Genomic DNA, 13,623 nt, shown 5'->3' on the forward strand with positions numbered 1-13,623 from the left:
TGTATCAAGTCGAGTCAGGATTGATAGTTGAATTATCCCAACTGCAAGCCTAGTCATCTATCCTTCAGCATCTTCCCTCTCTCCCCAAGCCAGTTTCCTGTATTGCTAAAAGAGACAGGAGAGGGAGAGGGAGGGAGAGAAAGAGACAGAGAAAGACAGAAAGAGGAAGAAGAAGAGAAGGAGGAGGAGACAAAGAAGGAGGAGGAGGAGGAAGGGGAAGGGAGAGGGAAGGGTTGAGGAGGAAGGAGGGAGAGAGGAACAGGGAGAGGAACAGAGACAGAGATGGGGAGAGAGAAGAGGAGAGAGAGAGAGAGAGAGAGAGAGAGAGAGAGAGAGAGAGAGAGAAAGAGAGAGAGAGATCCAATAAGTTAGCACTTTGGGAGCCTCATTTACACTTTCAGGTCACCAGGGTACCATTTAGTTAACATTACTGCCCAGGCCACCCAGCAAGATGCTGAGCTCAATGGTGCCCTAGGGTATGGAAGGAGTTATGATGCTTTCCAGTGGTTGCCACAAAAAGCATAAGAACTAGGAGAAGCTGGCTGAGAGATGCTGGAGGCCCAAGGTCTTTGAGCAGCCAAGTTATCCATCCTCTCTCTGGGAACTGGGGCATCTGGGGACTTCAATAAATGTCCTCAAGTTCAATCAGAAAGGCTCAAAACAAATGAAAGACCCTTCTTCTCATCATTAGGAAAATTCTGAAAGCATGACCAGTGTTTACAAAGTACCTCCAAGATGGAGCAGGTTGTACAAGATACTAGACATACAAAGCCAAAAAGAAAAAAAAAAGAGCCTATGCCTTTAAATGAAATCACATTCTCCTGGGGAGTTGACTTGGTGGGGGGGAGGCTTGAGGGGACACCACAAACACAGACAATCGCGTCTGCGAACGTTGGTGTGTTTGCAGGGATTTCCACCCCCACTGCAATTAATCAACTGTTAGAGTCCCAGGAGACTCAGACAGTTGAACGGAATCAATCAAAAGTGTCAGTTAACCAAGTGGAGAGGAATATAGGGCTTTGGCCATTGGATAAAGACAAGACAGTGTCCCATAAGAACCATCTTGTGCCTGCGAGGCTCACGTGCGCCTTTGGGCCTGTGGATAGGCCATTCTAGTGGTGGAAGAGTGAAACCCATGAGAAGGGAATCCCTTGGGAGGCAGAAGGCTTTCTCCTCCCCTGCCCCTCCCCGACTTGGGGAGAGCATTTGGAAGAGCCATCAGTTGTCCCACTGAAGACTGGGGAGCTTTAGTAATGTCTCTGGAGCAGCTCACAGGAGTTGAAAGGTCAAACAAAGACAAACCGAGAACAATCAGTTTGACAGTTCTTTAAAAGGCAGTGATCCCTCTAGATGGGCAGAGAGCTACATGTAAGGGCCGCTTCATGAGAACGCTGTGAAGTAGGGGGAGAGGATGTTCAGTCACCAGGAGCTCTGAGCTTACTGTGTGGCCACACGTGCTCTTTAAGTTACAGCCCACTCTCCCTAGTGACCATGTGTGTGCAAGGGGAGAATACACTCCACTTTAGGGGAAGGTTTATGTAACAACGGCCTAGTAGATACCTTTCTTCAAAGCTAATTTACTGACTGCTAATCAGTGGGGAGTGCATCCGTGGGGGGTCCGCAACAACAGTACTGAAAAGCCCATCCTTGCACTGTAATCCTTAGGATTCTGACGGAATAGTCAGCTACTCTCTGGAGACCCCAAACAAGGGTTGGGAAAGCGGCCCCATGGGGGGGGCACGGCACATGCAACGCAAACACAAAGTGATCTTTGCCAGCGGAGGGAGGCGAGGCAGAGTACCGCCGTCAGCCCAAGAACACGCAGTTCCGGGCATATTTTCCATTTCCATATCGTGCCGTCATCTGCCCGCTTTTTCTGGCTGGAGGACGGACTTGCTGTCCTTACATTCTGAAGTCCCATCATGCCTCTGCTCCCAACAATATCTAGACCACGTTGAGGTGCTCTTAATTACCCCCTGTAGTTCTTCCTCTAATCCATTTGCAGGATTAAATAGATCCATTCTGGCCCTGACGGAAAGAACTAAAATATCCCATTACTGCTTTTGCAAAGGTCACTCTCCTGCTCTGAGCTGGGGTTATTTTTAATCATGGGTTCTATATCTTAAAGGCAGGGCCGTTCTTGAAGCTTGAGCTGAGCTGTCTCCTCACAGTTCATTTTGCAAAGTCTCATTGTTTATGCTTGCATCACATAAGATGGAGGCCGTCCGGGCCTATCTCCTCGTCTCACAGCTAAAGAAACCGAGGCCCAAAGAGTCAGTCGATAAGCATTGATCAGACTCCTATTATGTTTTAGGCACTGTGCTAACCACTGGGGAGACCACAAAAAAACCAAACAGTCCCTGTTCTCAAAAAGTTCATGTCGAGAATTATGTACAAATGCTAAGTACAGGATAAATTGGGCATAACTTAGAAAAGGAAGGCGCTAGATTTAATGGGAATCAGAAAGGGCTTGTCATAGAAGAAAGGATTTTAGCTGGGGCCCAAAGGAAGCCAGGAGAGCCAGCAGGTGGAAGGTTGGAGAGCATCCCTACTGTGGAGAACACACAGTGAGAGCAGAGATGGAGTGTTTTAGGGGAACAGCCAGGAGGCCAACCTCATTGGATCACAGTGTAAAGGTTACTTCTAGTTTGAGATATCCGAGGGGCACTTGAATTGCGATCAGTAGAGAAGTTAGGGCTGAAAAACTGGTTCAAGAATCAGCATCATAAAGATGATCATTGAATTCGTGCCAGTGGATGAGATCACCAAGTGACATAGTACAGAACCCAGGTTCTTTTTAAAAAAGTATTCATTTTATTTACAAAAACAGAATAAGAAAAAAGAGAAACAGAAAAGGAATAACAAAACAAAATGAAACAAAAGAGACCCCTTGGGTGAGCAGCAGAACATCAGGGAGGATTCAAAAATATATAACAACAAATAACAAGTTCAAGAAAAAATATATACATATTTTTATATTTTTATATTCTATTTTACTATTTAATATATCTAATAATTATATATTATATAATAAGAATATCACATTTATATAAGTAGAAGAAATTATGTTCCTCATTGTCCCTCTCTTCTTTACTTCCTTGTAAATTGTTCTGTTCTCTGTTGTGCAGAGCTCAGCTCAGTTTAAGAAAACTGGTTTGTGACCCCATAGGGGGTCTTGTAAGTAAGTATAGGAGCCGTGAAATTGTGATTCATTATCAGTAAATGTTTGATTTGTGTACTTCTTTTATATACCTCGATACCTGGAATGACATCAAATATTTATCGGGCAAAAAAGGGTCACAGTCGGTAGAATTTTAAGGACTCTTATCTTCTGTTTATGTATGTTATGTTTGTTTAAACACAGATTTGTTATGGACCCAGTCAGAACACTCCACATCTCTGTTCAGTAACATAGAGAGATTGGCAGGGAGATAGATAGATAGGCAAATAGGGAGATTGATTGATACATGGATAGACAGACACATAGACAGACACACAGACAGACAGACAGATAGATAGATAAATAGATGGGTAGATAGATAGGCAGATAGATTGATAAATGGGTAGACAGACAGACAGACACACAGATAGATAGATAGACAGACAGACACAAGGGTTTAGAGTCAGGAGTGATCTGAGGCTGAGGCTTGGCTGGACACAATCAGTGATATGATAAGGGGGTGCCAAATTTAAAAGAAAGAAGACAATGTCGTGGTGAGCTATTTCACTGAAGGCTCAAGACGGGGAAGGAGGAGAGCGTAGTCAGAGATGGCTTGCAAAAAAACCTGTGTGAAGGTTTGGACATCACAGCAAGGATGAAAAATGGGGTTATGGGACAGGAGAAATCACAACAGACTGATCAGGCAGCAGAACTGGAAATCCAGCCTTGGTCCTCTGGGACTGCTGCAGGACTCTAACCACTGACCCCCACTGCACTGCTGGGAGAGCGGTGGGGGGGGGGGGAAACAATGGGTTCCCATTTATCCCAGCAATAGATCTCAGAATCACAAAGACAGACTTCCGAAATCTCAGAGGAGTAAAAGATTTTAGAGATCAGCAAGTTCACAATAATATCCCCCCAGGTGATCAAAATCTAGCATTAGCAGGACTACTTGCAGTAATGGGAAGCTCACTACCTTCACCAGGCCACACATTACATGTTTGAGAAACCGAAATCATTTCTTATAGAGCTCAAACGGCCTCTCTAATTAATGCCCATCGGCCTCTGCTCTGACCTCTGGAGCCAAACAAAACAGGCCTGACTACTGTACCCCACCCCCAAACATCATGTGAATTCTGCAAATATTTGAAAACAGTAATTATGTCACAAAACTCCAGCTCCTGAGACAAAGCAAGCTGGACTTGGAATGAGAAGTCTCCGGGTTCACACCCATCCTCAGATACTCACTAGCTGTATCATCTTGGGTAAGTCACTTCAGTTCTGTCAGCGTCAGTTTCCTCATTTGTAAAATGGGGAATAATACTAACACCGACCTCACAAGATTGTTGTGAGGATCAAACAAGAGAATTGATGTATTTTGCAAACGTTAAAGTTCTTTGAAAAAATGCTATTTTTCAAAGGAGAGAAGGGACCAAGAGAGGAGGTGTGCCCAAAGTCACAAAGGTAATAAGGGGCAAGGATGGGGTTAAAAGCTCGTTTTCAATGTGGCTCTCAATATTTTCTTTTCCACGTCATACATCCCCGATTCCTTCAGTCATTTCTTAAACGACACGTTTTTAAGGCCTGGTCAAAATGGCCATTTTTTACAAGTGTGCCATAAGAGCACTATGGAGTGTTGAGAGTAAGGATTTGGGATCCAGAGATCAGGCTTCAGATATTATCTCCGATACTTGCAGCCTGTGTGATCCTGGCAGTCATTTCTCTTTGAATTTCAGTTTCTTCACCTGCAAAATGGGCCTAATAGTAGCTACCTCACAGGCGTATTGGGAGCATCAGTATTGGTTCATAAAAGAGGCCATATCTGAGGTGGGGGGGGGGGCCAGGGGGCAAAAGGGGCCACTTCACCCTGTGGAAGTGGGGGGTAGGGAGAGGAAGGGGTCTCTTTCTTGAGATAGCTCATTCTACCAGAATTGTGTCAGCTGACATTCCCATACGCCTTCCATAGCCCGGCAGATTTTTTGAGAGCAAAAGAGAGACTTCTGCCATCTCTTTTGAAAGCTCTGAAAGTGCTCTGGGTGAAGCAGCAGGGTGCCGGGGTAAGCCTTGGGTTGTGGCATCAGGGGTGCCACATCTGAATCCTGCCTCTGCCACTGCCCCTGACTAGTGGTGGCCACTTAAGGCAGCTAGCTTCACTGGGTGTGTTGGCAAATCCTTGCTCCTGATCAATATGGATTTGCTTCTCCTCTGGCCCATTTCTTCCACCTATAACACTGCTTCAGGTTAGAGCTGTGCTCTGTACCCGGAAATTCTATATAAATAGGCTAAATTTTGAAACATATCAAATATTCAGAAGATATAGCGGCTGCCAGTATTTTATTTTGTTTTAGCCTGGATGGCAGGCAACAGATCACTTTCTGAGGATTTCTGAATCCTAAACACTGCACCTGTTTCCCCATCTTCTATCATATTTCATTTTAAAATATATTAATATAAATTGGGTTTCCTAGTCTCCATAGAGATGCTTGAGGAGGATGGTTTGTGAGAAGTCCCGGTTGCCATGTCCCGGCATTCTCCGGAGTGGAATGGCACACCACAGGTGCCTTTCGGCCTTCTGGGAAAGGTCGCCCAGTTTTTGGCGGTTTTTCCGTAGATCTCCAAGTACTCAGCTACCCCTAATGACTTTTCAAATAGTTCCTTAGATGGAGACTCATTGTTCCCTTGTCAAAGAAAGTAACTGGAGCACAAAGATGGTAAATGACTTCCTTGTCTAAGGATTTTCGAGGTATAGATTAAAAATGAAACTCAGTGACTTAAGGCTTTTGCTCGCTATATTCTCTGGGCTGTTGATGCAATGGGCACATAGCTGTTCAATAGCACATATATAGACACAAGACAAGTTTTTTTTAAATCAAAGATTGGGTCATTTTGATTAAAATTCATTTAGTAAAAAAAAATTATAGCTGCATATAATTCCCATGCAAGATATGAACCAAGATATAAGGTAATAATAATAATAGGTGACATTTGGAAAGAGCTTTAAGATTTGTAAAGTGCTCTGCATAAATTAGGTCTTTACCATAGTCTGTCATTCAATATTTATTAAGTACCTACTATGTGCCAGACACTGACCTCCTAAGATGAGTGTTATTCTATTTTCTTCCTTTTGATTTATTCAGTTTAACCTTAAATGCAAAATGGGGGGGGAAAGCTATGTTTTCTCCATTTCATAGATAAAGAAACTGAGGCTCAAAGGGCCTCCCACTGTGCAGTGAATTAGTCAGGATCACACAGGTAGGGACTATCTGAATAGAGATTATGCTTTGTACACCATCGGGCCGTCTTATAGAAATTATGAGTTTAAATGTAACAGCATGTAAGACAATAGACATGTGACCTTTTCTAAAAGTGATACATATGTGCACACACACAAGTACGCACCCATGTAAACACAGGGTGTAGCGATCTGTATGTTTATCCAGTTATCTGTTGGGTTCCAGAGGCAAGACAGAGAGAAAAAAACTATAGATATAGCTCTATAGATCTACAGATAAGTATACCATGTATATACGTATCCAAAAATAGATACATATATATGTATATATATATATGTGTGTGTGTGTGTGTGTGTGTGGTGGATGTGTACATTTACAGACATATATATGGCGACCAATAACCTGAATACTATTTCTAAGGTATCGGCTTGATGTTCTGAAACCTTATCACTGAGCATTAACTGCTAAAAAAATTGTCATTTATGGCCAGGCGACTAGTAATCATTTGCCCCATAAAACCATATATCGCCCATCTCAGGAGTAAGACGGGACTAGCAAAGAAATGTCCTTTAAAGATTAGTACCCAATTATTTTCAATTCTCTGACAAGTCTTTAGTGGGGTCATCTCTCTCTGTCTCTGTCTCTCTCTATCTCTGTCTCTCTGTGTGTGTGGCGCGCGTGTACCCACGCGCATGCGCGTGCAGCGCGCTCACAAGCAAGTGCACATGAGTGAGCCCATTGTATGCTGGGAATCATAAAACATCACAGTCTCTGAAAAGACCCAATCGGCGATTAGCCAAAGACTCAATTTTGGCCCCATTTACCTTGTTGCTCCTTCTATTTAGTGAATTAGGGGGCTAACTATGGAGCGTAATTCTATGAAAACCAAGTTGAATTCCCCCCCCCAACAAAAAACAAATGGAAGTGTCCATGAGGTAGGGGGTCAGGGAGAAAGCAGCTGGACAGAAAGCTGGAGGACTCTAGGACCCAGAAGACACTTTATCCGGTAGCCCCTCCCACAAATGACCTATGACGTGGCGCGTGACCTCACGCGTCTCAATAAAGGCAGGCTTGTGCGCTCACAGAACGCTGAGGTTGTCGTCTCCTCAGAGGTCTAGAAAAACCTCTCCCGCGATTGGCCGTTTTCTATTCCTCTGCTTCAGAACACCCTTTGATCCGGGTATCCTGAGTTCCTGACCAATCCAGGCGGACTTTCACAGACTCTTAGAACCCTAGCCTTCAGTCTCTGATAGACCACCAACCGTAGAAGGCCGTTTCTCCGTAGGTAAGCCGACCCTCACAGCTCTTGTCCATCCCCTCGTTGGTCGATCATCAGTCTTGATCATTCTGTTGTTTCTTGGTCACTGGTCTCCTCAGATCCCGTTTACTGCTGGAGCGGAGATGACCTCTTCAGTTATTTTTCCCAAGGCCACACTGAAGAGCACCACTAAGATGTCTCTGAACGAGCGCTTCACGGAGATGCTGACCACTAAGCAACCTTTGCTGGTGACGGTCCAGACGGCCTCAGAATCGCAGCGGGAGCAGGAGCGTGACCCCGAGCTCGGGCAGGAGCAGGAGCAGCAGGACCAAGTGCCGCAGAATGCCGGATCCAGTTCCCAGTCTTTCCTGCCCTCGGTCGCAAAGAATCGAAAACTGGCCCAGCTGATGGAAAACAGGCTCTCTGTGCAGGAAGCCTTGACTCTCAAGGTAGACTCCTTGACTCTCAAAGCTGACACCCTGACTCTTAAGGCCAACACCGTGAAACAACGACTGGGTAAGAGTAACATTCATGCACGGTTGGGTTGGCCCATTGGTTCCTTGGCCAAAAGAGCAATTCGGGGGTGGGAAGGCCCATCCTGTGAGGCTCGAGAGCAAAAGCGGGGAAGAGGGGACTCCCCAGTGCTCAGAAAGCAAGGTGAAGAGTGCCAAGGAAAGCGATCGGCATGTCCCCACACTAGTGTGAGAAGAGATTTCCATAGAGGCGGTGGGTGGGGAGGATCCACCAGCTATGGAGGCTACAGGGGTCATGGTAGCTACTCGATGCATGGCGGCCATCACCACCGCCACAAGTATTGTTCCAAGCACCTGCCGACCAAAGAGCAGCTGGATAACCAACTCGATGACTACATGGCCAAAAGCCGGGAGCAGCTGGACGCCGAGCTCGATGCGTACATGGCCCATCCACATCCGTTTTCTCGCCGTTAAGCCTTCACCACCATATGGGGTTGCCTTCATTTGTCAAAACCCCCCGGCATCTTTTAACATATTAAACTTCCATTAATTGGTTCAATGACAAACTGTTTTCAGTGTGTTTATTAGATTATTTTGACTTTTATACATTGTGTTGTATGAAATCTTGTTTTTTCCCTTGGGTTTATTTTTACTTTTTCAATTTTTCTTTCTTTCTGTCTGTATAATTTCAGCATATTCACTGTCTTATTTTGACTATCAGACTTACTGTTATATGAAATCTACCTTTTCCCCTTGGGTTTATTTTTATTTCCTCAACTTTTCTCTTCCTGTATGTATACACATGTGCTTAAATATCTACCTTTGATTTCTTCCTTCCTCACATATCTGATTCTCCCCCCATCTTTCTCCTTACCCACCCTGGGCACACACAGTCCTGCTATTCACTCCTACAATCTCGTAAGCACCACTGGATTGTTCCAGGGAGGACTCGGAGAACATCGCATGGAGGCTCTTCTCTCTCGCCAAGAACTCCAATAGAACCATGATATATTTGTCATCTTTAATCAACAGCTTTGTGAAAGTACTCCACAGAGTGGCCCATTGGGCCATCCTCATTTATCACTTTTACATGGGTGCATGGGGGTTGAGGGGGAGGAGGATTTAAAAGGTTAATTCGGTCAAGTGGGCACATAACTACCAGTTTAAAGGTAACATCCACATAGGCACCACAGGAGTTGCCACCTCTCACAGGTTAAAGTATAGCCTGTGGTGGGAGGCTAACTACACTTAGGATTGTGTAATCTTTCCTTACACTTGATGACACTTAGAAACGATGAAGGTTGGAACAGGGGGCTGGGTACTTACAAGCAAAAGGCCTAGGCCCCAACTTTGGGAAAGTCTTTAGGAAGAACAGCAGGAAAATGGGGCACAGTGTTCTACAAGGCACTCGGTTTTTCTATAATCTAAACAAAACCATTTAAGCTTAGCTTAATTATGTCGTGCCTTCTCCACATTTGTGTTCCTTCTATCCATTTCTGCTTACTTCTTTCCTAGTAAGTCAGAAGGTACAATTCTACTCTTCTCAGCTGGGAGAGTTGGAAAAGAAGAACACAATTCTGTTCTTTGTTACAAAGTTTTGGGGTCTCAAATCTTTTTTAAAGGGTTATCTTTTTTTTCACCAATTGAAAGACAAACTTACATGGATAACATACACTTTTTTGTTTTAATTAATTAGAATGTTAAACTCTCACACGATGTACTTGGTGTGTTCTCTTACATTTATTTATTATTTATTATTTTATTTATTTAATAAATAATAATAATAAATTAATTAATAATAAATTAATAAATAATACATTTATTTATTAAACTAATTGCTCACAAAGCTAAAAGCCCATACCATGTAATTGGTGTTTTATTTTAATTAATTAGAATGCTGAAATCTCATACCATGTACTTGGTGTGTTGTCTTAATTGCTCACAAAGCTAAAAGCCCATACTATGGAGTCGGTGTGTTGTTTTAATTAATTAAAATGTTAAAATCTCATACCATGTACTCGGTAGATTGTATTAATTACTTGGAAAGCTAAAATCTCACAGTAAGTACTCGGTAGATTGTATTAATTACTTGGAAAGCTAAAATCTCATGGTATATACTTGGTGTGTTGTTTTAATTAATGAAAAGGTTAACATTTAGGAATACATTTCCTGTTTTCTTAATTAGTTAAGAAGCTAAAATCTCATGGACAGTATGTACTTGATAGAAATCAAGCCCATTTCTCCCCTTGCTGGTCCCTCATGCCCACCTTCTTTTCTCCCTATAGAAGATCGGCTAGAAAGGACCTTCTAGACAGGAGACAAACTAGTTGAACTCTCTCATTTTACCCATGAGGCACTTGAGGAATGAAGGGATTTGCTCAGGGTCGCACACACAGCAATCGGCAGACTGGAGATTGGGAATGACATGTCATACACGGGATCTAGCCTCCCCTGCCCCGTCCCCCCGGGCTCTTAGCCGGACCCAACCAAACTTCCTTCTTGACCTTAGCACCCTCTGGAAGGTCAAGTGACTTCTTCATTCTCAAATCCTGGGGCTTTGTCTCCAGCCTCCTTCCCCTTATGCCCATTGGGACAGTCTGTCCTTTCTCAATGTCGGGGACTCCCAAGCTGCCCTGCCTCTTCTCCTTGGGCCTTTTCCGCCCTCAACCCCCAAGAGCCATGGTGATTTTCCAGGGTTAATTCCCCAGCCCTTCTGTTCCACTTCCTCTCCCCCTTGGAGAGCACGTGCACTCTGATAGTTTCTGGGTGCTGCTCCCACTAACTGCTGAGGGGGGGGCGTGCTGAGCCAAGCCACACCCTTCCCAGCCATTTCCTCGTGGACAAAACACGGAAAAGAATTGAACTGGAAGGTTTCTGAGGTACTTAAATTCTGTGCCACTGTGACACCATGCTCTTTTTCCAGACGTTTCTTCTCCAGAGCACCAGAACTCAGGCTCTATCCAGGCAATAAGTGGATATGTGGCAAGCGGAGTGGCAAATATAATGTACTCTGCACACAGTAAGTCGTTAATGCATGCTGGCTGAATGCCGGGACAAATGTACACTTCACACCGGAAGCACTTAATGTATGTTTGCTGAATACAGGGACCGATGTATAACACCGGGGAGCATTCTAGAAGCTAGCCAGGTGGGCTAGTAAATGGCAAGCTCTCCCGATTTCCCCCACAAACGGAACAGTCTGCTCCTGGGGCCCAATGTAAACTGGTGAAAAATTAAGACTTGGGGCAGAACAGGGGCCCTCCCGATACAACCAGACACCTGAATAAAGCCCCAGAGCTGGGGATTAACCTGTCCAAAGTGCAGACCCCTCCGGGCTAGCCCCCCCCCAAATTCAGGTGGGGACCCCTGGGGCTAGCTGGGAAGGACAGGAGCCTCTGCAAGAACCACAACTTTGACCCCCCCAGCCTGTGTGTCGAGTTAGGTTTTGAGGCCGGACCAGCTTAGGGAACTGTCAGTTGGGACTGGCTGGCCCAGCTGTAGCGCAGGGACTCGGCCCTGGGGAACAGGAACCAGCACCCGGGGGGCGCAGAAGCACCGGGGCAGGGCCACTGCTGGCCATGGGCGCTCACGAGATGGGGGACCTCACCTAGCATTTGTCTCATTGGAGGTGACAACTTCACACTAGCTTCTGTCGGCATGGTAACCTCATCCCTGAAACAACGTGAAGTATAGGCCGGACAACAACAGCGGTTCCTTGATCCTCCCCTGACTTTCGCCAGTGGCGTGACCAAAAAGGAAAGGGCTCTGGGTCCCTGCTGTTTTATCTGTGGCCCCGTGATCCCCGGTGGTATGGGACGGTTCCAGCCAAGTGTGGACGAGGCTCTTCTGCCTTGATGGGACCACCACATCTACGCGGCGGGCAGCTCCAGCCCAACGGGGGGCTCCTGGCTGCCTTGCCTTCTCTCCTTTTTGCCATCTTACCAGGTGAGATGGGCCAAAGGTACCATTGGTGGGCGATCAGACCCAGAGACTCTGGCACTCTTAGGGAGGACAGTCACCAACAAGAAGAGGATCTTGGCCATTTTATCAGTGGAATTAGAAGGATGGTGCCCAGGAGAGAGGAAATGGCAAACTATTGAACCCAATAGTGCAACCTTTAAGTGTTCTGATGAATTGAAATAGAATCCTAGAGGATTCTACAGCAGTTAGAAAAGTGTGGGGTGACAGGCCCAACTCCCTGAAAAGTGGGAAGATTCTAAATTAGAGGAAGGCTTCCCCCAGGGCTGAACTTGCCCAAACCACATTCCTGGGTACAGAATAAGAATCCAGTTGGAGCAAATAAAGGTTTCATTGGATATGTCTCAAGTCTCCACCCATTTTTTTCTTTTTCTGAGACAATTGAAGTTAAGTGACTTGCCCAAGGTCACACAGCCAGGAAGTGTTAAGTGTCTGAGACCAGATTTGACCTCAGGTCCTCCTGACTTCAGGGCTGGTGCTCCATCCACTGTACCACCTGGCTGACTCTCTCCATCCATTTTTAAGGAAAGGAGGTTTTATGAAAAAATCTAAGTATTCAGGGGAGCTGACTGTGGGGGGGGGAAACATTTGAGGGGTTCCAAGGTAAGCGGGGAGGGTGGGTCTGGAGCAGGGACACAGAAATGTTGATTCAGATGCAAACGGAGGGAGGGCTGGGGAGGGTGGAAAGGGCTTGTGCCTGCCGCTTGCCTTGTGGAGTGGAGCCATCTCTTCAGCTCCCAACCCAACGCCATTGTTCCGAATGCCCGAGAACCTGACTGACATAAGGCCTGGAGAAGCAAATGGGACCAGAGACTTCAGCCCCTCGGATCCCCTTATCCCAACACACCTAAGGTGAAATTCTCCCCCCCAAAATGAGCTCCAGCTATAAGCCAAGCCATGTCCATTTGTTGGCTTTAGGACCTCAACTGTCCCATCTATAAAATGGAATAAGTGGCCCCAAGGAATAGAATGGGAGTGGGACTGGTGCAGAAAATAAGAGGGAGGATGTATCCGGGGCGTGGCAGTGGCCAAGCCCCGGTGTGGGAGGGGCTGGACAGAATCCCAGCAAGGCCCCCATAAGATGGGGGTGGGCCGGAACCTCCTGGAACCCTGGCAAGCTTGTGGGAACAGCCACAGCGACTGAGTGCTGGCACTTATTTGTGGTGGACCAGGTGGCTGGATTTATACTTGCAGGATCTGAGTTCCAATCCTAACTATCACTTAGAGCTATGTGATCCTGAGCAAGTCATTTAATTTCTCTGGGCCTCAGTTTCCTCATTTGTAAAATTCAAGTAAATAATCTCTGCCACTTCTAGCGGTAAGTTAGATTTTGATTTTCTTCTGAATGTTGATAAACATCAGGCCCAGGATGGGTCAGGGTAAGGCTGGGGATGGGGAATCACTTTTGGAAGAAGGGTCTTCTTAGATAAGCGATAATCACCAGAACGGTGATGGCGACATCTCTCTAACGTTTTCCTGCTTCAGAGTCCAGTGTTCTTTCCCAATACCACAATGCCCAAA

General features: G+C 45.6%; 1 protein-coding gene across 2 annotated transcripts; it reads left to right on the plus strand.

Annotated features, from left to right (window-relative positions):
* Positions 1-7,472: 7,472 nt before the first annotated feature.
* On the plus strand, positions 7,473-8,684 carry LOC100920597 (chromatin target of PRMT1 protein-like). 2 transcript variants are annotated; one of them, XM_031944721.1, is made up of 2 exons: positions 7,473-7,678; positions 7,771-8,684. In XM_031944721.1, the coding sequence occupies exon 2, from the start codon at positions 7,795-7,797 to the stop codon at positions 8,596-8,598; it is 804 nt and encodes a 267-aa protein (XP_031800581.1). In that variant the 5' UTR covers positions 7,473-7,678; positions 7,771-7,794; the 3' UTR covers positions 8,599-8,684. The 2 variants fall into 2 exon arrangements, with proteins under 2 accessions (XP_031800581.1, XP_031800582.1); XM_031944722.1 differs by having other exon boundaries at positions 7,822-8,684.
* Positions 8,685-13,623: the final 4,939 nt, after the last annotated feature.

The sequence above is a fragment of the Sarcophilus harrisii genome, chromosome X (assembly GCF_902635505.1).
Source record: "Sarcophilus harrisii chromosome X, mSarHar1.11, whole genome shotgun sequence".
Classification (NCBI taxonomy): Eukaryota; Metazoa; Chordata; class Mammalia; order Dasyuromorphia; family Dasyuridae; genus Sarcophilus; species Sarcophilus harrisii.

Bases quoted from the DNA above. Each gene is read 5' to 3' on its own strand.
- LOC100920597 (XM_031944721.1), top strand. From the start codon at position 7,795: ATGACCTCTTCAGTTATTTTTCCCAAGGCCACACTGAAGAGCACCACT.